Genomic DNA, 24,676 nt, shown 5'->3' on the forward strand with positions numbered 1-24,676 from the left:
GCTTTAACAACTTAAAATATTTATTTTCTGAATGAAAAATATAGTTGTTTACAATGGGATATAATTTAGCTCTTCTGACAGCTGTACATCATCAGAACACACACTCATGATGATGGCGGCAAGTTTAATATGGTTAAAAGTTAATAACACTTAAAATCAGCCATATAAACAGTATGTGCTATTAATATACATGTATTCCAAAAAGCAGCTCTGGGAAGGGCTTTAACAGTCCAGTTTTCAGCTTTGTTCATAAATGGTCTCGAATCTCCATTTTCCAGTTCAGATGAACACTGATCACGGGCCGCTCACACACTAAATACGAGCAAACGCCTAAATCTAGAGCAATAAAACTCAACATGAATAATGAAAAGGTTCTGAGACAGACATTGTGCTTTTGTAACCATTTACTCAAACACTTACATGACTTTCACCTCATATAGTACTGACGGATAATTGCGGATTCAAGCCATCGTGTAGATATGTTCAGATCAATCGAACTGTTAAACGTATTAGTTCATTCACGATTTGAAGTGATATTCAGAATTCAGATGCATAATATAGTGTGAAAAAAAGTGATTGTCCTTCACAAAAAAAAAAAATAAAACCTAATAAAAAATAAGGACATTGCTGTTGTTTTACGCACCATTCAAAGCTTTAGAGTGAATTTCAGGTCATATTTCAGCTGAAAAATTAAAGAAAAAATATTATTAAAACTATTTTATATTTTGCATGGAAAATAAAGCCTATTTTGGGACAATTAAACCTTTCAGCAATGTGAAAAATCTCATTACTGGAATTCAGTAATTCATCAGGACACAATAAATTAAATTCAGCACAACAAATATTTTCAATTGCACTTACTTGAATTGCATTGTTTTTTTTACTTTTGTTTGTGAAGTGAAATATGACCTGGATATTTTCTGTGAAATTCACCTATGGTGAAAATTGGCAAAAAAAAGAAGTATACTTTCAATAAACCGTCATAATGAATCTGTCGACTCGCATGAAGTCTTGGTTTGAATGGGTGTGTAACAGCATCATTACGGTGGAGGGTGGCATCAATCAGCGCTGCTATAACAATGAAAGATTAGAAGACCTGATTGCAATGTGAATTAAAACGCCAAGGGCCTACATGATTTGATATGGCACATTGTGCTTGGTTAATGCAGTTTCACAGTGTTTTAAGACTTTAAGATAAGAGAAGTAAATGAACTCAATATGCTGAAAATTCTTTGGTAAACCATCATAGCTGGTGTGTGTGTTTGTGTGTAAGTCACAAACCGTTAACAATATACCCAACTCTATTGTTCACTCCAATCCACAAGTCAAGTCTGTGACGCTCTTTGGTGCGTCGGGTTATTGAATGCTGGCGGCTGAAAGAGCTGAAAAAATACAAAAACATCCCTAATGCAAAAGAGAAAGCCTTTCTGATTATGATACGTAGAATACATTTGAGAGTTTTTCATATACAATTGTAATACATATTGTAAATTCTTTATAGGTTGCGTCTGCGGACAGAAAATAAACCCTCCCGTCTTTGGCTGCATTCGAACTCGAGATGCGTCTGATCAGTGAAACCCATTCGTAGAGTGACACGCTCATGACCAAAATCTCAAGAAACAGCTTTAACACTGGACGTGAAACTCCCGGAGTCCTGTAACATCCATCCCATGATGCAACAAGGTGAATCTCATGAAAACAAACAAGTCGTTTTATTTAGCGTATAGAAAAGCAAGTTTTTTTTTTTGTGTGTGTGTGTGTGTACATTTTGCCTTTACTTTCATGAACTTTGCATTGTCCATCGTATTAATATTTTTTGGGGCTTTTCGTGAGATTCACCCGATCATTTCTACTGAAGTGAAATCCACACACGTCTTTAAACACCGTGTCTGCCGTTTTCGTTTTGGCGTGCTAAACCTTCATGCGTAAACTAGTAAAATCCACGAGGAACCCGGTATAAAAGAACCACTGCAGTTCAGCGCATCATATTAAATAACAGCTGCGTCATTCGCGTCTATGTACAGCAAAATAAAAGTGCTGGGACTGGCGTCCGCGATCACGTGTAAAAGCCCACAGGGACATCTGTGAATAATACTGGATAAAGAGAGCGCGGCGCAGTGTCCTTCATACTTGCCCCGTCACTAATACTGTGAGGAAGCGAAGCCGCGCCGGCGCCGGTCCGATGCGATGCGTTCACGGCTCCGGCGGACTGAGAGGTCATGAGAGGGCTCATGGGACATGAGCCAGCGCTGGTCTCAGATCAGTCTGGAGTTTCTCAGGAACTGAATGAGCACTTTGTAGATGAAGGTGTACTGTGAGAGCGTCTGCACCATCATCATGCGTTGCTGTCGCAGCAAAGTCAGAACAGTCGGGACGTCCAGCATCTGTCGGAAACAACCACGCATCGTCAGACCTCACCTTTACATTCTCAATCTCAACCATGCTTTAGAATATTAGATAAATAGGCAAAGCAATGCATAATTGTGTGTATATATATATATAGGCCTGTCACGATAACAAATTTTGCTGGACGATAAATTGTCCAAGAAATTATCGCGATAAACGATAATATTGTCGTTCTGAGACCATTTTCATTTAATATAATTATAATGGCATAATAATGCAGGTACACCTTTTCAACGATCTATAAACTTTTATTTCTAAAGAATATTAAACATTGAAAACGGAAAACATTTTAAATATCCAAAAAAATGAACAAAACAACCAAAAACAATGAAAGCAATGGACTCTTAGTGTCTGTTAACAAAATAAATGTCTGTTAATATATAAAATGAAACAAAATTGCACTTCAAAAAATATTAAACATTAGGCTTTAGACATTATTAAATGGTGATACATTCCATAACAGGCAAAACTGACAGTTAGGACCTTTGTAAACAAATAAAAAAAAGCCTCAACAAGCCATATCGCACAATTTTGCACTGTTACTCCTGTTACTTTGTCCTCCTGTTACTTTGTCAAGTGATTGTGTACTGTCGGGAAGACGGAGACGCACTTTATTGCGTGTGTATGCTACGCACTGAAAATACTTGGTTAGGATTAGGGGTGAGGAGTGCGTGCGTATTACACGCCATAAAGAGCGTATCATATGCACGCAAAAACTATTTTTGGCGTATAAATGGCACGAGAAATAACATTCGTGGTATAGATATGCATTTTCATGTGATCGGGCTCGCTGTCGCAACTCACAACTAGCGTCTTCTCTCTCTCCCGGCAGTAGCCGCAAACAGTCCCGCCTTTCCCACACAAAGACCATGTGACTGACAAGTGCCGCGCCGCCGCCTCCCCACACAAAGACCATGCAACTGACAACAAGAGGGTTCACTCCTCCTACGCTAAAGAACCGAGAGTGGTCATCCAGTCTCTTTGGTAGAGAGAGAGAGACGAGGAAAACAAACAAGCATGCAAATGGAATTATCGCGGCCGGAAAAATTATCGAGCTCATTTTTTTTATCGTGCGATTAATCGACTTATCGACTATCGCGACAGGCCTATATATATAAATAAAATTTCATACGCAATGGAAATTCAAAGGGCTGTACATAAAATTATATATATAAAAAGGCACAAATACAAAACGAAAGTTTTTTTTTAACAAACGAATACGATCAAAGGTATAGAATTAAATTTAATTAAATAACATCTACTTAAATAACATTTAATATTAGAATAATCCAAAAAATATTAAATATGAATAACTTTAGTTTTGAACTCTTGTCTTGTAACATGAATCTGTTTTTGCACTGATATTAGACTGATTTATTTATTTGAAACATCATTTACACAAATTATTCGAATATAGTGTATATAGAAGAGAAGACAAAAGAAAAGAAAGTGGTGGTATTAATAGATCTATATACGAAAAGTAAATGAATAAAAAAACAATACATAAAACAATAAAATATATAAATATAAATTAAACTATTAATAATTTAATTATAACATTTAATATTAAAGGAACATAATAATTTTGCTCATGTATTTAGGTTTAACTCAAGTGTTTTATGACTGATTCATTCAGTTACTACAAATCATTTACATAAGAAAGATTAAAATATTGTACATAAAAAGAACTAAAAAAAAAAATCACATTATTTTAATAATTACATTTAATTAAACATTTCTTATTAAATTATAATCATTAAAATATAACAAAAAATTATATTTTGCAAAATTTCCAATTTTGCACTGATATCAGATGGATTAATGTATACACATTAATTTGAATACATTCTTAAATAAATAATTATTAATTTAAATTAATACGTTTTATTTGATTTTTAAATCCATGCATTTTTCAAAAACAATCTTTTTTTTAATACATTTTTTTTTCTGTTGAATTTCCAACTAAAGAAATCAATTTGTGATATATACCGTTAAAATTATAAAATTTCTCATACTGTGACAGGATTACAGTGCAACCTAATAAACTATATTTATGATCCCTCAAATTTTCACAATGTTTACCGACGTCACTGTCTCAATGTCTGAACGACTGACCCCAGGTTACACAACCGCACCACAGTCTGTGCTTCCGCCCCTCGCTTTCGTCATATTAAATCATGTGCCGTAAACTGTGACTAAGATCTCCGTGTGGTTCAAACCTGTCCAGCCACATGCCTACATATGCAGAGGACGTCGTCATCTCTATTCCTAGCAACCATGTGTTTCTGAAGCAGAAGTGTAACATTTCTTTCTGCCCTGATGCCTACGGTGAGCAGTGTGTGTAGTTTACCCTGGTAACCGTGACCATTTCACCCTGAGATGCTCTAGTTCTGCGATGCCACTGTAAGCACATGTACCTCATTATGTTCCAGACAAGCGATCATGATCTCAGACAGAATGACCACACCAGTGCGTCCCACCCCAGCACTGCAGTGCACCAGAACCGGCAGGTTTGTGTTCTTTGGGTCGCTGGAGCTGTTGGTGTGTCGCCTCACGGACTGGATCTCCTCCAAGTACGCTGAGACACAGAAATAGAGCAGTTTAAAGAGACACGCCAGGATAAAACACTCAACAGTTATGCAGCTTAAAGTCATGCATGATGAACGTCACCACAACAATGTTTCTTCAATCATGATGATGCAGCTGGTCTTAAGAAACCTCTCAACGTGTCCAGCTCATATTTCACACACAAATTAAACAAGCAAATAAAGCTTATGCAATAAGATGTTGTGACATTCCTGTTATGCACTGTACCAAGACAATTAAACACATTTATTTCTGCAAAAAATATTTATGACCATAAAAACTATATAATATGATATAATTCCAGACACAATACACACGCACATTTAAACTGCATAAGAGTGTGTGTATGTATATATATATATATATATATATGTGTGTGTGTGTGTGTGTGTGTGTGTGTGTGTGTGTGTGTGTGTGTGTGTATGCATGTATGTATATATACACACACGTAGGCTATATATCTGATTATACTATTATATATTATTTACATATTATAATGAATAATTTTTTATCATTTTATATAAAATATTTTTTCACACACATTCTGGTGCTTATTCATATTTTTCTTAATACAATACGGTTTTCAGGTATTTAAGACCTGGAGATGTGTTTGTGACATTCTCCTATTACAACATTCCTCACAGCAGCATGTTCAACAATTCAAGAGAACACTTTCAATTTTCTACTAACAGAGAAATGTATAATTTGTCTAGACAATATGAACATGAGAACTACAAACAAACTCATTTGCAGATGCTAACACCACCTGTGATGTCTAGAGTGCCAAAAGCAGTGATGTTTGATCTAAATAAAGCCTGATATCTGTAGTAGGGCTGTCAATCTTCCTCTATAATACTATTCGAATTCCATTCCTTATTTTATTTAATATTCGAATAATATTCGAATATTAAATGCTCAAATTCATCCTATTATTAATATTTACGACATTACACAATACACAGTCTTATGGATCGCCAATGCGTGATGTTTATCGGTCTAATATCTTCACAGATAAACTGTTAAGTTAGTTTGTCTGTTATTGCCCGTTTGACGGACAGCTGGTAAGCCCCGTGATGAGGAGAGAGGCAGAAAATAAGTAATTCTTGCCTGTTTTAGCAGCGGTTCCTCGGACAGATCGCCTAGCTTGTCAGGTTGTAAGTTGTCATAAAAAAAATAACGTATATTTTTCTCTCCGTTTTGGCCTTCCGTCCACAATGAGATGGCGTTTTTATTAATGAAAACGTACTCCAAAGTGGATACATTTGAAAACGCCGTTTTCACGTTGTAGTGTGGACTGTCTGTGAATCAAATTGTTGATCTCCGTTTCCGTGGAGACATTCCTCTCCGCGATTTTTGACAGTTATGATGATACAGCGTGGATAACGTGTTATATGATTCAAAAACTTTGTTTATCAGACGAAACAAAAGCATTTAATTTTCTCATGCGTGTGCCAAGGCGGCGAGAAAGGCAAGATTGCATTTAAAAAAAAAAAAAAACATAAAAAAGCAATATTCGAATAGGAACTTCAGCATTCGAATAGTATTGTTTTTTTTAATATTCGAATTATATTCGAATTTCGGAATTCGTTCCAACAGCCCTAATCTGTAGGTGTGTTTCCATTACAGATTTGCGCAAAACTTTTGTGATTTTTTTCTAAATGTTGGCAAAAAACTATTGCAAAATGACGGCGTTTCCATTAGCCGATGTTATGCGACTAAAACTTCGTTCCAAAAAAAATGTCAACGGACGCTGGTAGGTTTATGTATATCCCAGCCACTGCACTAGCCATTATTATTAATCAAAGATGTATGTGTGTTATCCAATCATTAATTAGAAGGAAATAACCTTATTATACTGTGAGCGGCTCATATGAGGAGTTTCTGGGTGTTTCTCCCTCAGATCTGCGTCGAGGTCTTGATTGTGGCATTTATTTGAGGTTTAGAATCCAGTATTCCTGTCATTCTGCTGTCTTATATGAGTTTAATAAATAACTCGGTCTCGTATTCTGTCCAAACACACCGCGTCATCTACGTCAGGTGACTGTAAATGCACAAAAACTGTTTCCATTGCAGTTTTGCAAAATATTTCTTTTTCGAATTGCCTGAAAAACCTCACACGAGTGCAAAAACTTTTTAGCGATAAATGGGAGTTTTTGACGAAATTGACGTGTTTCCATTGGGCGTTTTTCAATTCGCAATTTCAATTTGCGCAATTTGAAGGGTAAGTGAAACGTGGCTACTGTTACACCGTGTCCTAACTACACGCGTCACGCGATAAAAGGTTATTTTCCATGTTAATCAGTGTTTGTCCTAACCAGCCGCGACAGCGACACGCGACGATTCTATTTTAGAAACGGTTTCTATTTTCCTGCGATGTTGCGCTGGAACAACAAACACAAAGTGTGGCAATGATAATCTCAGGTACTGTTTATGTGCTTTATTTAATGTTTAAAGCGTGTAATGTGACTTTGAATCTCATTTAGTGCTCCAGCTTTGTGGCTGTAAAAGCAATGGATAATTCACCTCAGATCTTGAAATTCAACCAATGGAAACAAGAACGTTCAAACTGTGAACAAACAAGTGTATTCTTTGACAAAGATTGTTTTAGTAACTCAGTAGCCTATGTGTTTTTAATAATGTTTAAATGGTGTAATATTTGTGAATTTGATTATGTAGCGACTCCATTTTCTTGCGCGTGCCGTCAAGTTTACTCTCTGGTGTCGCGAGACTCCGCCCACACGCTGTTCTGATTGGCTGTGGGTTTTGATTGATTTTGACGCAGTCGCGTCACGTCTAGTGTGTGGACAGACAAACTATTTGTCACTGGAACCTTATCGCATCGCGTCTGGATAGGAAACGGTGTTATACTCACAAAGAAAGCCTTTAAAGTCCTCCGGGCAGCCGTGATCGGGCCAGTCTGTGTACTGCAGGTGCCAGACGGTTCGCTCCTGTCCTGTGAGGAGGTGTTTGATCTTCAGGCCCGTTGTGGCGTAGCACCCCGAGTCCGTACGGAAGCGTGTGGTGATCTTAAATCGTCCATAAGTAACAGTGTTGTGGCGAGAACCCAGACGAGGCCAATAGCGGAAACTCTTCTCACGACCTCCTTCCTGCAGGTCAGGAAACAAAACAAGCCAGTTTGAGGATGCAAAGATTCAGAGTGTTTTATTTAGTGCCATGTCAGCATCCAAAGCTATTTTCATGGCAGAAATAAAATCACAAAAATACAAATATCATATAAATACAATAAAAAACAAACAAAAACAGTAAGTCATTACAAAAGATTTTTTAAATTAACATACGATAAAAAAAAAATCCATAAGGTAACCCCGAGGTGACTTCATAAAAGAGCATTCTACTTGTATTAAGTCCAGGACAATCTAATAAAGTATGTTTAACAATTTAGGGAATCTTACAAAACATGTGTAAAGTTGGGTCTTCTTCACTTTTAAGCATAAAAGCATGGGTCAAACTTATATGACAGGATGCACAGATTTAATAAGGCAAAACACGTCAGTTTGAAGAGTGACACTGTAAATGACAAATATGGCTTGATTTTAATCGATTCTCATTTTGATGAACCAAAATCTCAAGAAACTTTATTTTAGTCCATGCTGTTTTCAGTTGATGCATACCGTGAACAAACATTATTTGTAAATTGTAGAACCTGCCATCCAATAAACTGCAAGAAGCTTTGTGACTTTTGATATGTAAAATTTACTGAAATGAATCCTCATGTAATCGCTCGATCAGTGTTTCAACCGCGGAAAGAAGGATAAATCAGCTTGAGAACAATGTCATGTAATTGACATTTACTGCAGGAAAGCCCTTCAATGTCCATAACCTCGATAGTCAGCTACGTCAGAATATAATATCATTATATTTTTACTTAATCTGTTCTTTAATATTTAATGTATGATCAAATGAATCCATCATTATGACAGGCACTGCTTAACAAATTGGAGTAAAAACTATTATCATTAATTGCAAAGTTATTATTATAAAAACTACCTTATATGCAATTAAAATGCTTCTACACAAATCAATTCTATCCTTTAATATTACAGTAACGTACTAGCTGACAGGATTCCCTGTATGGTTTATTATAGCATTAGTTGTAGAGATTACACAATTTATATATATATCGATTAGATATTAATCGATATCTAATCAAATCAGGATTGGAATTGAAACAAAATCGCAATCTTGGAATTGAAATCAAATCATGAAATTTGTGTCCCAGAGACCTAAAGTAATAACAACCAACATTTCCTTTCTGTGCATGCAGAGATGTGTTTTAATGTTCACCTCCTCCGCTGTGACCATGCCGATGATGGCAACTCCTTGTTCCCAAACCATTTGCCAGAAGTCTTGGCAGGTGCTGGAAAGCGGACCCTGAGATGCGATATAGCTCCACTCTTTACCTCTGACCGTAACCTGGTAAACACAGCGGCACAAATCACAATATGAAGGCTGATTAATCTGATATAAATCAACGCATAAATAAAATATAGCTGCAAGCATCAATTATTGGGGTCCGAGCACTTTAAGACCTTCAAGTGCAAGCATAAAAATATAGGCTTTAATTTAGCAAGCCTGAACGAACCTAAATCTAAGCTATTTCAGGTAATTTACAATAGAAATGTAGCATTTTAACATTCATAACTGTTATATGCCTGATTGCCATAAAGTTTTGAATGCTCCTTAGACTAAGTGCTGTCCATTTTTGTTTTGATCACTGTAGCGCCACCATGTGGCCAATCAGGGCAAGATGATTGTTTCACCAACCCTTTAAACCAGTTACCGTTTGATCTGCACAATCAGTTTTAGGGCATAGTAATAATAATAATTATTTTTAACAAAACAGCAGGGTTTCAGTAGTTTGTGCTTAAACTTTGAGGGTTGGTAGTACGTCATTAAGATCTGAATATAAAAATTCATATGAAATCAGCAGGGTTGAACTCCTAAAATTAAATACAATGTCCTGAAGTATCGATGCATTATCTCCATGCACATGTCCATGGACAGCTCACCCTGATGTGTGAGGCGTTGATGTAGCCCGTGTTGTTCTCTTTGGTGGGCACCAGCTCCACACGCGTGTCGTCGTACGGCAGGACATCCTGGAAGCGGTTCCTGTCGCTGTTCTCGGGCATCTGAGCGATAGTGCACTCACAGTTGGGCCGCTTTTTGTGCACCTGCTCGTACTCTGTGAACACCATCCCCTGCTCCATTCGCTGCTCCAGGATCTTACACTGCAGGAAACACACAGGACGTGAGCGTCTGTTCAGAACGTGATGTTACACAGCATGCTAACAGCGAGTAATGACGTATGACAAAATGAAACGCACTCTTAAAATTCCCCACTCAATAAGTATTTTAGTTGCTATACCATTGAAGATCTGCCCTCAACAGAACTGCTAGTTGATGACCTCACTATCAATGATAAAAACTATAAAAGTGGGGTGGAGAACAAGATCTGGCAACTGGTCAACATTAGACAAACAAATTGGTCCGATTATTCATAAAGGAGTTTGGGCCATGCAAGTTACGGGAGTTTACCGGGAGAAATAACAAACAAGGAGGGGTCCGGGAGATAGGGCTAAAAAAAAAAAAAAAAAAAAAAGAGGAAAAACGGGAGTGTTGACAGGTATGGTATAAGGACACACCCGTTGAAGCTCCGCCCCCTGTGCCGGGAGTAGCAGCTCATTTGCATTTAAAGGAACAGACACAAAAACGGTGCGTTTTTGCTCACCCTCAAAAAGTGACAATTTTAACACGCAATATAAAAATAACTGTTGGGTATATGGAGCTAAACTTCACATACACACTCTGGGGACATCAGAGACTTATTTTACATCTTGTGAAAAGGGCATTATACCACCCCTTTAAGCCAGTAAATTAAGATAGTTGATAAATATCGTTATCAGCTTTTGTTGAGGTAGATTCATCTCTCATCTCTGAGAGAATGTGCAACAGACGGCAAAAGCTCAGCCATTTTTTGCTTTCACTTTTACTTTCAGAGAATAAAGAGCACGTTTACATGCACATTCTTTACCCGGTTATGCTGAATAAGCCGACAGTGCAAGTGATCATGTAAGTATGTAAGTGCGTTAACCTGTTTTTCTTTATCAGAGTAAAGTCATAAACGGCTTAAGAATAAACCGATAGATTTTTGCCCTTCACCCTGATTTCTCCCGGCATGTAAATACATTAACCTGCATTCTTTAGGGTTATTGAAGTGTGCTGACAGGCTATATGACAGGAGAGCATTCTTACTGTGAGTTTAAACGCATACAGACAGAGCGAGCTTTTCACGCTAGCTATAGAGAGGAGGAAACATATTGCAAACTAAATTATGAAAACGTGTTATCTCGTGCAAAAGTACAGTCAAAATGCTGCATCTGTAACGGCATGAGAGGATAATGTGTGTCCTGCTGACATGTTAAAATACTCTTCAGTTTTTAATGCTTTATTTAACATCACATCAGACATAATAAATGGAACACTCAGGGTCAGATACACTAATTATTAGGTTATTACGTTGATACCTCACTACCAGGAAATAACCTGATTTATTAATAAACACTCCTCCCTTGCTTGCAAAATAGAAAAAGAGATTACACTTTATTTTTAGGTGTCATTGTTACAGTGTATTTATATATTCAAGTACTGAGTAATATTAAGCAACTACATGTACTTAGGGTAGGATTAGGGTTAAGCTAAGGGTTAGTTGCACATGTAATGCATAATTTATTGTTATTACTATGGTAAGTACATGTAACATATGTAACAAGGACACTAAAATGAAGTGTTAAAGATTATCATTTTCCGTGATTATAAAAAGTAGTAAGCAAATAAGTCAAGTCACCTTCATTTATATAGCGCTTTTAACAATATAGATTGTTTCAAAGCAGCTTTACAGTGATAATAGGAAGTTACAGTAACAGAGATTGTTTTGGCTTTACAGCAGCTCTAGAATAAAAGTTATTGTCCAGCTAAAGTTAGTTTTCAATAATAAGCAAATTAATGAGTAAATAAGTAAGTAGTCCACCACCAGCACTCAAACTGAAAGCAGAACTTACCCGCTCATCGTTAGACGCGTTCTCTGGGTCGTCCTTCCCTTCATCTGGCAGTGGCATTCTGGACAGAGTCAGGCCGTTTAGAGCCGCCAGCTTCAGGGGTCCCACCTTCTTGACCTCCGAGCGTTTCTTCATGCCCTTCATATCCGGAGAGAGCGATGGAGAGAGCGAGAGAGGAAAACAGAGTCTGAGGATCGGGATCTGAGATACAGCTGTGGCTCTTTGGCAGAATGCAGCGTTACAGGTCTAACGGCCTGTTGGGCCGCATTCTTCAAGTCATGCGTATAAAGTTATGTTTCTGGGCTCACCCCAATGTACAAACACCTATTCTACATGCTGACGAAATGAAAATAAAAGCCTCGCCAGCTGGATCATATGCAATTACAAATCAGTTTGGATTTACTTTATGAAATTACTCAAATTTATCTTTTTTATATCTGCAAATGAGATTAGAGATGCACTGATTGCAATTTTCTTGGTCACTTCTGATTTTCGATTATCTGTAAGTGTGACCTGCCGATACCGACTTTTAAGTAAAAAGTCAGTAATAAAATAAGAACAAATAAACAAATTGATATGAAATAAACACGCCTTTAAGTATTTTCAAGTGGGTCTAATAGTAGGTTAGTATTCTGGTAAGAAATACTACAGAAATTAAAGTAATCAAATGTAAATATTAACACTGGATAGTCCTCAATGTAAAAATTAAATAAGATTTAATTAATTTAAGATTAATGCTTACTGTGGCGAGCAGGACGAGGTCGAGGGCCGTGGGAGGACGGCGCGAGATCGGTGGCGTAATTGTGATGAGCTACACCTGTGAGACGCACCGGTCTCGCATCTCTCACGGAGGAGCGGAGGCATAAAGGAGGAGCGACGACAGTGAAGAGCGAGAGAGGACAGGCCTGTGTTTTAGTTCATGTTTTGTTTCTGTTTGTGTTGCCAGCAGTCGTCCGTGAGGGGCTGCTGGCTTTTACTTTCATTTTTGTATTTGTGGATTTATTTATTAAAATATGTTGAATGTTCGCCGGTTCCCGCCTCCTTCTTCCCGTACCAACAAACCTCGTTACACTGGTGCCGAAACCCGGGAAGAGAGAGGGACACGCTGTCGGAGAGCCCTCGCTGCTGGGAGGAATCGCGGTGCTGAGGAGGTCGGGCAGCACGAGGGAGCGTCGGCCGCCGATTGCTGCCCGAGGCGATGGTGCTGGAGCGATGGAAGATCTGGTGGGACAGAGAGCTCGACACCGTGCTCCTGGATCGAGGAGGGGTGGCTGCCGTCAAGAGGGAGCGGAGGAGTCGCTCCCGTTCGCCGTGGGCCGGAGCCTGTTGCCGTCGGCCATGATGGGGGCGGAGCAGGGAACGGGAAACTCGCTGCCGGCTGCCCTCGAGAGGAGTCACCGCCGGCCGCCAGGAGGCGGAAGGGCGTCGAGCCGTCCCCCAACGAATGTCCAGTACCATCGCATGGCACCGCGAGTGACTCTCAGCTGGTTGAGGACCGAGCGGCAGTGTGTCCGGGAACCGGATCAAGAATTTTTTTTTTTCCTCTCTCCCCTCTCTCGTCTCTGTCGCTCCTCATGCTTCCGTCTCCTGTACTCTCGCCTCGTCTGTCCATACCCCCAGGAACCGCAGCCGCCGTGATCGGTCCCCCCGGGGAGGGGGGGAGGGGGAGTAGGCGCAGCCTCGGTGGTACCCCCCGGCCTGCGAGGGGCGATGGGGGTATGTGGCGAGCAGGACGAGGTCGAGGGCCGTGGGAGGACGGCGCGAGATCGGTGGCGTAATTGTGATGAGCTACACCTGTGAGACGCACCGGTCTCGCATCTCTCACGGAGGAGCGGAGGCATAAAGGAGGAGCGACGACAGTGAAGAGCGAGAGAGGACAGGCCTGTGTTTTAGTTCATGTTTTGTTTCTGTTTGTGTTGCCAGCAGTCGTCCGTGAGGGGCTGCTGGCTTTTACTTTCATTTTTGTATTTGTGGATTTATTTATTAAAATATGTTGAATGTTCGCCGGTTCCCGCCTCCTTCTTCCCGTACCAACAAACCTCGTTACACTTACAATTAAAGTTACAAAAGTAATTCAGTCAAGAGCAGAGAGTGATTTACTTTATCTTGTTATGTTTATATTCAACATTGTCTAATATTAGACTGCTGTCACTTTAAGAGTTAATGCACAGATCCAATATTCTGTTACACAACACGCGTTATCTTTCTCAACTATTTACGTTCCAAAACTGACTGTTCAACTGAATACTCGCCAATAGTCAATTTGACAAATATTTTTATGTTTTTGCCCGTTTAAGCGCAGTAAGCCACTCATTTTGGTACTTGCGACTCAAGCGTCAAAATAGCGCCTCGTCTCGTTCCTGTGAACATCTTGTGAGTTAAAGGGTTACTTCACCGATTAGCATTAAGCTTTGTATCAGTAGAAACCCGCTAATATTTTCGAGTGACCGTGCTTCCCTCCCTCATGTCCCCCTGAGACTAGAGATATCTGTATTGTGTGTCTGGAAAAAACCCTTAGATGACGCAAAAATCGTAATTTAGCTCATCAGAGGCTCTTCTGTCCAGAGGCGAGAGACTCCAGCCAGTAGGAGGAGCTCGTCCCGCATGTGTTCAACCCGCCCATAGGGGGATCTCACCATAAAACGCCGTCTTTTCAGTTTCGAGTCAACTAGTAGCCTAGTTGTATAATTTCTTCCGATACTGCCCTCTGTAACCAGTAGGCGTGGCTTGGGCGTGGCCTCGTAGGGCAGCGAAGCAAGTGCATTCTGGGAGTTGTTGTCTTTCATCCACATGAGCCAAAAATAAATTTTCTGGCTTTTCTCAGTCTAGAAGGCACCAACTTCTAAGATAATTTCACATTTCCACTACATAAATTACCCAATTTAAATACACATTCATCTTTCCAGCAGTGAAATATCCCTTTAAGTGTACCGTCACACGCCCAACGATTAGCTTTTGATCAAAAAACCTGTAGTTCCCTCAAGAAACCACAGCTTTAAGTAATTCTGATTCAAATCTGCTCATTCGTGCACTTACTGCTGGCGGAAGGCCATCGATGTTCCTTCTCGCAGGTGGAACGTCAGAGACGGGTCTTTTAAAGAGGTCTCTCTTTTGTCTCAAGCGCCCGTGTCCGCTCAGATCCCCCTCTGAAACCGAGGGCATCATGTGTCCGGGCTCTCGAAGAGGGGGAAGCTGCCCCACATCCTCCGGTTTGCGGATGATCGGATGGGCCTGGTACGCGAGAGAGCCTGTCGGGACCGTGTCCATACCGTGGCTGAACGGATAAGCGGGCGGCTCTATGAGGGACCGTTCCAGCGGTGTCATGTGATGCTCAGGACCGCCCACAGCATCCTGAGACTGGGGTGTGTGACGCCCGCTGTCGTCTTCAAACTCTTCTTCCTCACCGCTGCTGTGCACCAACATCGTGGCGTCGGACAGGGATTTTTTGTGGCCGTAGAACACGTCCTCCTTGATGACCACGTCCTCAGGCTTCGGGACCTCCAGGACGACATTGATGTCGGAGCCAGATGCCGTAGGGGTCATCGCCTGGGCAACCGGGGGCGGAGTCTCGGCCGCTGATGCGGACACCTGGGTAGATGATGCAAAACATGTTTATTTTTAAAATAATAATACATTTATAGAAATATAGTTCAATTTAGAATCTTAGATTATTAATAATTAAATACAATAATTTTAAGCATTTGTAATTATATATATTTATATTAATATATAAATAGCAAATAAATTGTTTTCAACAGGATTTTATTAAATATATAAATTGTTTTCAACAGCATTTTGCTAATATATATATATATAGCAAAATGCTGTTGAAAACAATTTTAAATGGTATAGTGTCTAACTGAAGTTAAACGCATTAAATATCCATGAATTTTCGCAATCTTGAGTCTTAGATGATAATTGTCTGCATATTGATTAATGCTTTTTACTGAAAAATATAAATTAAGAATTTGTAAAATACTGTTTTTATGTGAATAACGACGTTACGTCATACAAAAGATGGAGATAAATGGGTAGCTGACGGATAAAATGATTAAACAAATTACCTCAAGTATAGTTCAATCCTGAACATGAAGATGCTAGTAATTAGCCTACATTATAATAAATTACATAAATATTAGGATTCTTATTTAATTTGATATTAATAATTAGCAAACTGCTGTTGAAAATAGTTTAACCCCTTAAACCTGAAGTGTACCATTGTCAGCAAAAAATAGGGGTGTAACGGTTCACAAAATTCACGGTTTGGTTCGATACGATCCACTGGTGTCACGGTTCGGTACGTTTTCGATACAGCAAAAAGAAAGAAATGCAAGAGAAATTTCCTTGATTTTAATTGTTTTAATTAAAACTAACATAATAAAGTATGATAATTTTTTACTTTGAGCAATGGAGCTATACTTGACTCTTCTTAGGTGCATATAAAACAAAAACAGCTCCTTATAAAAAAAGTTAATGTAATATTGTAGTAGTAATAAACAAAGGTTTATTTTATTTCAGATTAACATTTGAGGGCAGTAATTTTATTCATAATGTCGAAATAAAACCGACGTAACGTTACTTGAAAGCACAATGTTTCTTCCTGGTTTCCACGTCAGCGCTGTTTGATCCGTTAATAACGGAAAAATTGAATGCTTGTTGTCACTAGATCTCGCAGAGATGTTATTACTTCAATGGCGAATTGGATCAACTGGATCTCTTAGCGCTGTGTAGTAACAGTCGCTTGATCAAGATCGGCTCGCGCTGCACTGGTCCAAACTGATAAACGGTCCGTGAAGCACAAAATAACGAGTAGAGCAGTTTCGTTCCGCTTTTATTATGTTTGCCATTTGATGTTGGACAATGTTGTGGTAGCGCCAGCGTGTCTTACACGTCTCTTACACCTACATTTGAAATAACTCAATTTTGGTCGGCAGAAAAAATGGTCCAACGAAACGTTCGGTTTGTAATGCGTACCGAACCGAAAGCCTCGTAGCGAACGGTTCAATACGAATACGTGTATCGTTACACCCCAAATAAATAGCATAAATAGTTTTAAATGTGCATAACGTCACACTACTCGCCTTCCTCTCCTTCAGCCTCATGTTCTCCAGTCCGTACGCCAGCCCGGCGATCTCGATGGAGTTGCGCTTGTGCATGTGAGGACGGCGAGGCGTGACGAGAGGCTCGCTCACCTCCTGCAGCGAGTGAGCCACGGGAAGACTGTCCTCCTGGAAGGTCTGCACTGAGTGATGCACACGGCGAGTGATGAGATCCGGGTTACTGCTGCTGACGTACAGGTGACGGGACAGATCCGGGGTGCTGTTGGCGGGTCGAGGATGAGGGTAGGGATACGGTGGAGGCGGCCAGTAAACCTGATTCCTTATGATGTTGGGCGCCGGGTACTCTTGTGCCTGCTGGAGCTGGACGTTAGTGAGTTCGGGGACGCTAACGGCGCCCACCACGGGCCGTCTCTCGGTGGGATAGGGGTACGGAGAGGGACTGTGGAAGCTGTAGTTGAGGTGGAACGGATACTGGCCCGCTCCGTGCTCGCGGATCTCCGGTTGGCTGTAAACGAGCGGATCCGGTCGACTGTAGGCGTACGAGTTTCCGATGTTGAGGTTCCTCATGGAGTGGCTCTGGCGTTCGGAGGGCGGGATCATACCGAGGTTCTTCTGCCTCATGACGGTCTCGTAATCGGGCGTGGCGCGGTAGGACGGTGGGATTAGGGCGCTGTGTCGGTGGGAAGGCACGTAGTCTGGTCGCATGAGGTCACTTCCTGTGATGCTCGGGTTGGAGGACATGGGCGAGGGTTGCAGGTAATGCTGTGGGTTGTTGAGGGAGCTGGTGCTTTGGGCGCTGTAAACACTGCCGTTACGGATCCTCCCATTGTACTCGTGCGGAGAGCGGTCCAGACTGGTTTGGGAGTGGTAGTAAAAACCATTCTGGTTGTTGATGTAAAGATTATCTGAAGGAAAAGTAGAGTCAGTATTTTTTTTGTGTGTGTGTGTGTGTGTGTGTGTGAAATCAGTAGCTTTATTGGCATGACTCAGTAATATAACATATCATTATTATACAGTATATTATTTTTACATGACTTTAAAGGGTTAGTTCACCCAAAAATGAATATTCTGTCAGTAATTACTCGCCCTCGTGGTTCAAACCCCGTCAGACTTCGGAACACAAATTAAGATATTGTTGATGATATCTGAGAGCTGTCTCACTCCTTCATAGGCTGCTAGGTAATCGATATGTCAGAACATAGGCTCACTATTGGCCAGCATCACACGCATAACACACATGACCAGCGTCGGCCAATAGTGAGCCTACGTACAACCCAGAAGCGCTGCGCTGTTACTCTACGTGAACTCACAGAAGAAACACAGAAGAAAATTAATAGTTGAATAAAGTCATTCTTTTTTTTCTGCACAAAAAGTATTCTCGTCGCTTGATAAACTTAAGGTTGAGCCACTGTAGTCACTTGGACTATTTTAAACATTGTCTTTACTAACTTTCTGGGCTGGCAGATGAAATTACATAGAAGAGCCTATGAAGGAGTGAGTCAGCTCTCAGATTTAATCAAAAATATCTGTATTTGTGTTGAAGATGAACAAAAGTCTTACGGGGTTGGAACAACATGAGGGCGAGTAATTACTGACAGAATTTTCATTTTTGGGTGAACTAACACTTTAAACTATGCAACAAATTAGAACAACTATTACAGTACAAATATCTAAACTTTTTTAAAATCAAGATACATTAACTTGAGAAGCAGAATGATTTTAAGTCTTGTTTTCTGTTTAAGGGTAAAGGAATATTCACTTAAAAAATTTAATTCTGCCATCATTTACACACATTCTTCAAAATATCTTCCGTTGTGTTCAGCAGAAGAAAGAAATTCATGCAGTTTTGAAACAACTTGAGGGTGAGTAAATGACAGAATTGTAATTTTTAAGTGAACTATTCCTATAAATCAAGAAGAAAAACAATCTGCCAGTGGGGTCAGAAATATAAACTAGTTTCTCTTTTAAATTAGTTTTTTTAAAACCCTATTTACATTAAGGTTTAATAATAAGAACGGACAGAGCATTTTCGGCCTGTTTTACCTTGTGAAGACGTGTATGGTTCGGGGTAATGGCCGTTAAAGTGCATCTGAGGTGCCATCATGTAGGGTTGCGGTTTTGGCTGCATCATAAGACAAAACAAAAGCAGCATTATTCAGCAGGACACATTAAATCTGTCTCAAAACCAGTGAACTCCCTCAGACAGTATTTAGAGTCATATAGGCACACCGACAGCATGAACTGTTGGCAGCATGATTATATTAAAAGTTGACTGTATACAGTTTCTTATGCTTATTAGATTATCATGATGCTCATTTCAGTTAGGATGCTGCCTTAAAAGAGAGCTTCCTATGAAGGATTTGCAATACAGTTAACCACATGAGATCATGCAGAGCCAACAAACTCCAGAAACATCCTACAGAACAAGCTCCATTGTAAAACTGTTGTGTAGTCCATGAATAACCGGTATAATGCTGACCAGAGACATTCTCGTGGAGGACCGTCGCCTCACTGGGTTTACAGGAGCGGGCTGAGTTTGTCTGTAATAAAACACAAGACAATAAAAGATCAGTTGAAATAAACCAGAGAGTAATAAAAGTTCAAAGTTGTATTCCTCACATACACAGCGGTTCACTATGGTAACAAAAAAGTTTTGCACTGAATTATGAACAATGACATTTTCATGACAACTAAATATGTTTTGCAATATTTTTTACACCACTATGATGCTGTAATGCAAAAATAGTGTGAAGTTAAATATTTATAAAAGATTGTAGTATTTGATTTAGACCTGGTTTCACAGACAGGGCTTAGATTAAAGGAATAGTTCACTTCAAAATGAAAATGAGTCTTCTGCTGAACACAAAAGAAGATATTTTAAAGAATGTCAGTAACCAGACATTGATGGACCCCATTGACTTCCACAGTAGGGAAAAATAAACAATGGAGGTCAATGGGGTCCATCAACTGACATTCTTCATAACATCTTCCTTTGTGTTCAGCGGAAGACAGAAATTCATACAGGTTTGAAACAACTTGAGGATGAGTAATGAGTAATGAGAAATCCTTTAAGCCAGGATTAGGCCTCAGCTTAATTAGGACATTTAAGTAGCTTTAATAAACGTGCCTTAGAAATTTTTTTTTACTGGTGTGAGACAAAACAATGCCACTGATATATTTTAAGATCTGTCAGGGCAAGTTGCTTTCAGTTAAAACAGCTCAAACACGCATTTTAGTCTGGGACTAGACTAAAGCCTTGTCTGTGAAACCAGGGGTTAGTGTCTATAATTCATCTTGATTTAAATGAAAAATAAAGTAAAGAAAAAGGTAGTTATCAGGAAGTCCCCGTCACTCTGTAGCCCATGAGAAGTAGGACTGGGACGATACACATATCCCCCGATTCGATACTATCATTTCCGATTCGGAATATGCATTGCGATTTTTTTTTAGAATTGCGATTCTACAAGTATTGCAATTCGATAATGCAATTAATACTAGACCATCGGGAAAATTTAAATCATACACTTATGCTTGGTACACACCAAAAGATAATCAGGCTGATTTTGGGCCGATTTTCCCCCTTCCGACAATCCTAGCTATGTCCTGATTATCTTGGTGGTTCTACAGATTATCTTATCAGATTTTCCCTTGGTGTGAGGTGTGTTAAGAGTGTCCCAACCTGATCGGAAGAACGTCGGAGCCGCCCCGATCGGGAATCGTAAATATTCAACATGTTTAATATTATTTACGATCAAAAATCCTGATGTGTGTGGGGGGAACCCCGAGGACAAACGTGCGCACGATCTGGAGATTATCACGTGAAACAAAACAATATCCAATAAGAAAGTGAGATGATGGAAGACACGGTCATTCTCTCCCACACACACACACACACACACACACACACACACTTGCAGGAAGCTGAGCGTTAAGGGTTCAGTGAGGTTCTATAGAGGGATTAAAGAACTTTTTCTAAAGAGACAATAAATCCAATAAAGAATAAATATATTTATGTATAAAAGGTTATATATAATGTTGGGTACAATGTTTTTCTTTTTTTCAAGTGAATTTTCTGTGAAAATCATTCCAAACACTATCATCGCAATTTCTTCCTGCATATCGTCCACCATGCTTATTCTGAACTCTCGCGAGATTTTGCGAGATTCCCTGTGTTCACAGTCGAGACACTGGTTGAAAATCTGTTTGTATGTGGTGTGCTGTCGTTGTCACATCATGACACACCACACACTATAGGAGCAAAACGCTCAAATCTAGGTTTTTTTGTACCCATGTTTGTGGTCTATCACATTTTGAAAATCTTTTGGTGTGTACCCAGCATTATACAGACTGTACATGATGTATACGATCATATCAGTCATAAAATCTTTCTTTTTAGTAAACTCTGTGTACACAAACAGTGTTCTCAATGCTGGAGTTCATGTGTAGAGCCCCTGGTGAGACTTCCAGCAAAGTTTCATGTTGTGTCGAGCCTTCTTAGTGTTTTAAAAATAGCGATTTTGATGCTATCATAGTCGTGCCCCAAGCACTCCCATTCAAAAGGCAATTTGACCGAAAACGAAAATACGGTCAAACTTAAAAGTGGCGTTTCCATTCTAATTATGCTTTTAAACAAAGGTTTGCCTCGGGTAGATTCACAAAAAGACCGTAGGTTGCATTTTGGCGAGAGTTACGCTTCAACACCCATAGACAACGACACATTTCATCCTCTGTTGGAATGAAAGTGGCTAACTTCTGTCAACCTCATCTACAAGCAAGGACAAAAATAAAGCAATTGGATTTGAATTAATATCGACTCTGGAATAAAAAATAAAAAATCGATTTTAGAATCGCGATAGCTAGGTGAATTGATTTTTTCTCCCAGCCCTAATGAGAAGGCTCTGAGCAGTGATGCAGTAACGCTCACCCCTTGTCAGCAGGCACAGAGGGACGCGAGAGGGTTGGAAAGCGAGGAAATGAAAGAGAGAGAATGGACCTCTGGGAGCCCTCAGAGTTCGGGCCATCAGACAGCTCTCTGGAGACAGCAAACGGACAGCGGTGAAGCCACAGAGAGAAAGAGAGACATAACTGCAGATGCACTGATTTAGCAGCCAATAAAAGCATGTTTTCAACACTGATAATAATCATAAATGTTTCTTGAGCATCAAATCATCATATTAGAGTGATTTCTGAAGGATCATGTGACACTGAAGACTGGAGTAATGATGCTGAAAATTCAGCTTTGATCACAGGAATAAATTACATTTTGCAATATATTCACATAGAAAACTGCTATTTTAAATTGTAAATTGTACAAATTGTAAAAATTTAATTTTTATATATATTTATTTTATTTTTGATCAAATAAATGCCGCCTTGGTGAGCAGAAGTGAGACTTTCAAAAACATTAAATAATCTTACCAACCCCAAACTTGTGTATGGTAGTGTACATAGCTTAAATGCTTTCCTAAATTACGAAAAATTTTCTTTTTACTGTGCCTATAATGTCGTCCAGTTTCACATCCAACCAACAGAACCAATCTAGTAGTAATGACTGAGTATTTGGTCACAACATTACAACAATAAAACAATTTTTTAGAGGAAAGAGACAAATGAAGGCTATGTTTTTTTTGTTCTTGTTTAAATTGTATTGGCCAAAATCAGTGCACCCCAAACAAAAACACACACACACCACAGAATACACATAAACTTACAAACTGCTGTTGTTAACTTTGTAAAACTTGTGTCGCGCCAGCCACATTCTGCACACGTATTTGGACGTCTCCATGTCTTCCTGAAACAGAGCCAGAACATTTTTACTAAATCAAATCAGACCAGGACATTGACTTATGAGTCCCAGGGCCTAAATGGGCCCAGGGCCAGGCCCTAAATGAGTGGCGTTCCTTAAAGGCCAGCTACAGATCTATTCATTAACATTAAATGGACATACACATGGGCATTATTGTGATACACTCTTAAAAATAAAGTTTCCAAAAAGGCGTTTGTTAAGAGCCTTTTTTCTTATTGTGAAGAACATTAAAAAAAATAATGTTTTTCCAACATAAAGAACCTTTTTTGCATTTGAAAGTTCCATGGATGCTAAAGGTTCTCATCATAACTCCATGTTAATTAAGTCTTTCAGTTATTTCGGGCAAAGAAAAGCATCTGAACGGTCTGAGACGGTGCAGACGCAGACTTACGGTCTGGAACTGGATTGTGTCTTCTTTGTTGGCGAGCTCCAGGGCAAAGAAGGACTTATTATGAGTCATATTATTAATGTCGTTCCACCTGCAGAAACAACGAAGAGCTCGAGTCAGACACATGACAGCAATACACAACCTAAAAACACGATACGATAAACAGCCTTTTGAGGACTAGGGCATTAGTGCACAAGTTACGGCCTATGGGCAACATCTGATATAAATCTCTATATTTTATTTATTTATTTGTTCCTCAATAAGAGAAACCAAAAATTTAAACCAGCAGTTGTTCATGAGGACAATCAAAAAAGAAAAGAAAAAGTAAAATACAGAAATAAATCTAGTAACTAACTAGTGTTGCTTTCGTCAACGAAAATTATGACTAAATATCTATAATATTATACTATAATACGTCAACGAACCTTTATCACCAGACAAAAACTAGACGCAACGTAAATGCTGGTCATGTGACGATGACTATAATTAAATGTATAATGCAATATTGTTGACGAATAAAAACGAGACTAAATGTGGTTTACAAAATAAAAACTATGCTAAAATGTCTCATTTTCGTTGACCAAAACGAGACGAGACGAAACGAAAATAGTCATGGATAATTCTGACTAAAATAAGACTAAAATGCTCAGACTTTTAGTCGACTGAAACTTGACTAGACTAAAAAGAGTACGAACGTGACTAAAACTAATAAAAAGTAAAATGACAGCTTGACACAAAGACTAGACTAAAACTAAAATTAAAACAGGCCGCCAAAAACAACACTACTAGTTACAGTAATCAGGGAATGTTTTGCACACATTGTTTCACTACAAAACCACAAGTAAGAATATTTACTCATATATATTTATTTATATGCAGCAACATAAAACATTGTAATTAACAGCAATATTTACCTACATAACATTTTGTACTAAAAATAAATACATGCACACATACCGAAACATGAGAGGTGCTTTCCCATTTTTGTGCTTGACAAAAATCCCGTCCTGGCAAGAGCCGATAATCACATCTGTGCTCTGAGTGTCCTGTTCAGATACACGGAAGGAGCTTATAATACAGTAGCATTCAATATTTATTCATTTAAATGGCTGTCAATAGCTTAATATTATTATTAACCATTCTTTTTTTTTTAGTTGATGCAATTCATCAATTTTGTGTGAAGAAAAACTTAAGCCTTGTGTCTCAGAAAAATCTACCATATCTTTCCTGACAAGCAGATTTACATCAAAGTGGAACACTTCGGGTTGTATTAAATCAATAATATTAATTAATGAATTTGTTCAGAAGTTTCCTTCTCCATTATTTACTGTTAAATTAAACTGTGTTTCTGTAT

At 39.1% G+C, this 24,676-nt stretch overlaps 1 protein-coding gene across 2 annotated transcripts in view; it reads right to left on the reverse strand.

The window, feature by feature from the left end:
• Nucleotides 1-24,676, reverse strand: part of ptpn21 (protein tyrosine phosphatase non-receptor type 21) — a 37,534-nt gene continuing 12,858 nt past the window's right edge. The window contains exons 8-21 of one of the 2 annotated variants that reach the window (XM_081347872.1): nucleotides 24,280-24,368; nucleotides 23,326-23,413; nucleotides 22,840-22,919; nucleotides 22,053-22,160; nucleotides 19,608-19,668; nucleotides 19,172-19,250; nucleotides 17,150-18,033; nucleotides 15,105-15,656; nucleotides 12,072-12,206; nucleotides 10,023-10,241; nucleotides 9,298-9,426; nucleotides 7,865-8,099; nucleotides 4,824-4,984; nucleotides 1-2,384 (exon numbers count right to left, since the gene is read on the reverse strand). In XM_081347872.1, the coding sequence (XP_081203998.1) occupies nucleotides 2,256-2,384; nucleotides 4,824-4,984; nucleotides 7,865-8,099; nucleotides 9,298-9,426; nucleotides 10,023-10,241; nucleotides 12,072-12,206; nucleotides 15,105-15,656; nucleotides 17,150-18,033; nucleotides 19,172-19,250; nucleotides 19,608-19,668; nucleotides 22,053-22,160; nucleotides 22,840-22,919; nucleotides 23,326-23,413; nucleotides 24,280-24,368 (2,949 nt within the window). In that variant the 3' untranslated portion in view covers nucleotides 1-2,255. The remainder of the gene's footprint in view (nucleotides 2,385-4,823; nucleotides 4,985-7,864; nucleotides 8,100-9,297; nucleotides 9,427-10,022; nucleotides 10,242-12,071; nucleotides 12,207-15,104; nucleotides 15,657-17,149; nucleotides 18,034-19,171; nucleotides 19,251-19,607; nucleotides 19,669-22,052; nucleotides 22,161-22,839; nucleotides 22,920-23,325; nucleotides 23,414-24,279; nucleotides 24,369-24,676) is intronic. The other variant, XM_081347873.1, reaches the window with a different exon arrangement.

The sequence above is a fragment of the Scardinius erythrophthalmus genome, assembly GCF_964197995.2.
Source record: "Scardinius erythrophthalmus genome assembly, chromosome: 19".
NCBI lineage: Eukaryota > Metazoa > Chordata > Actinopteri > Cypriniformes > Leuciscidae > Scardinius > Scardinius erythrophthalmus.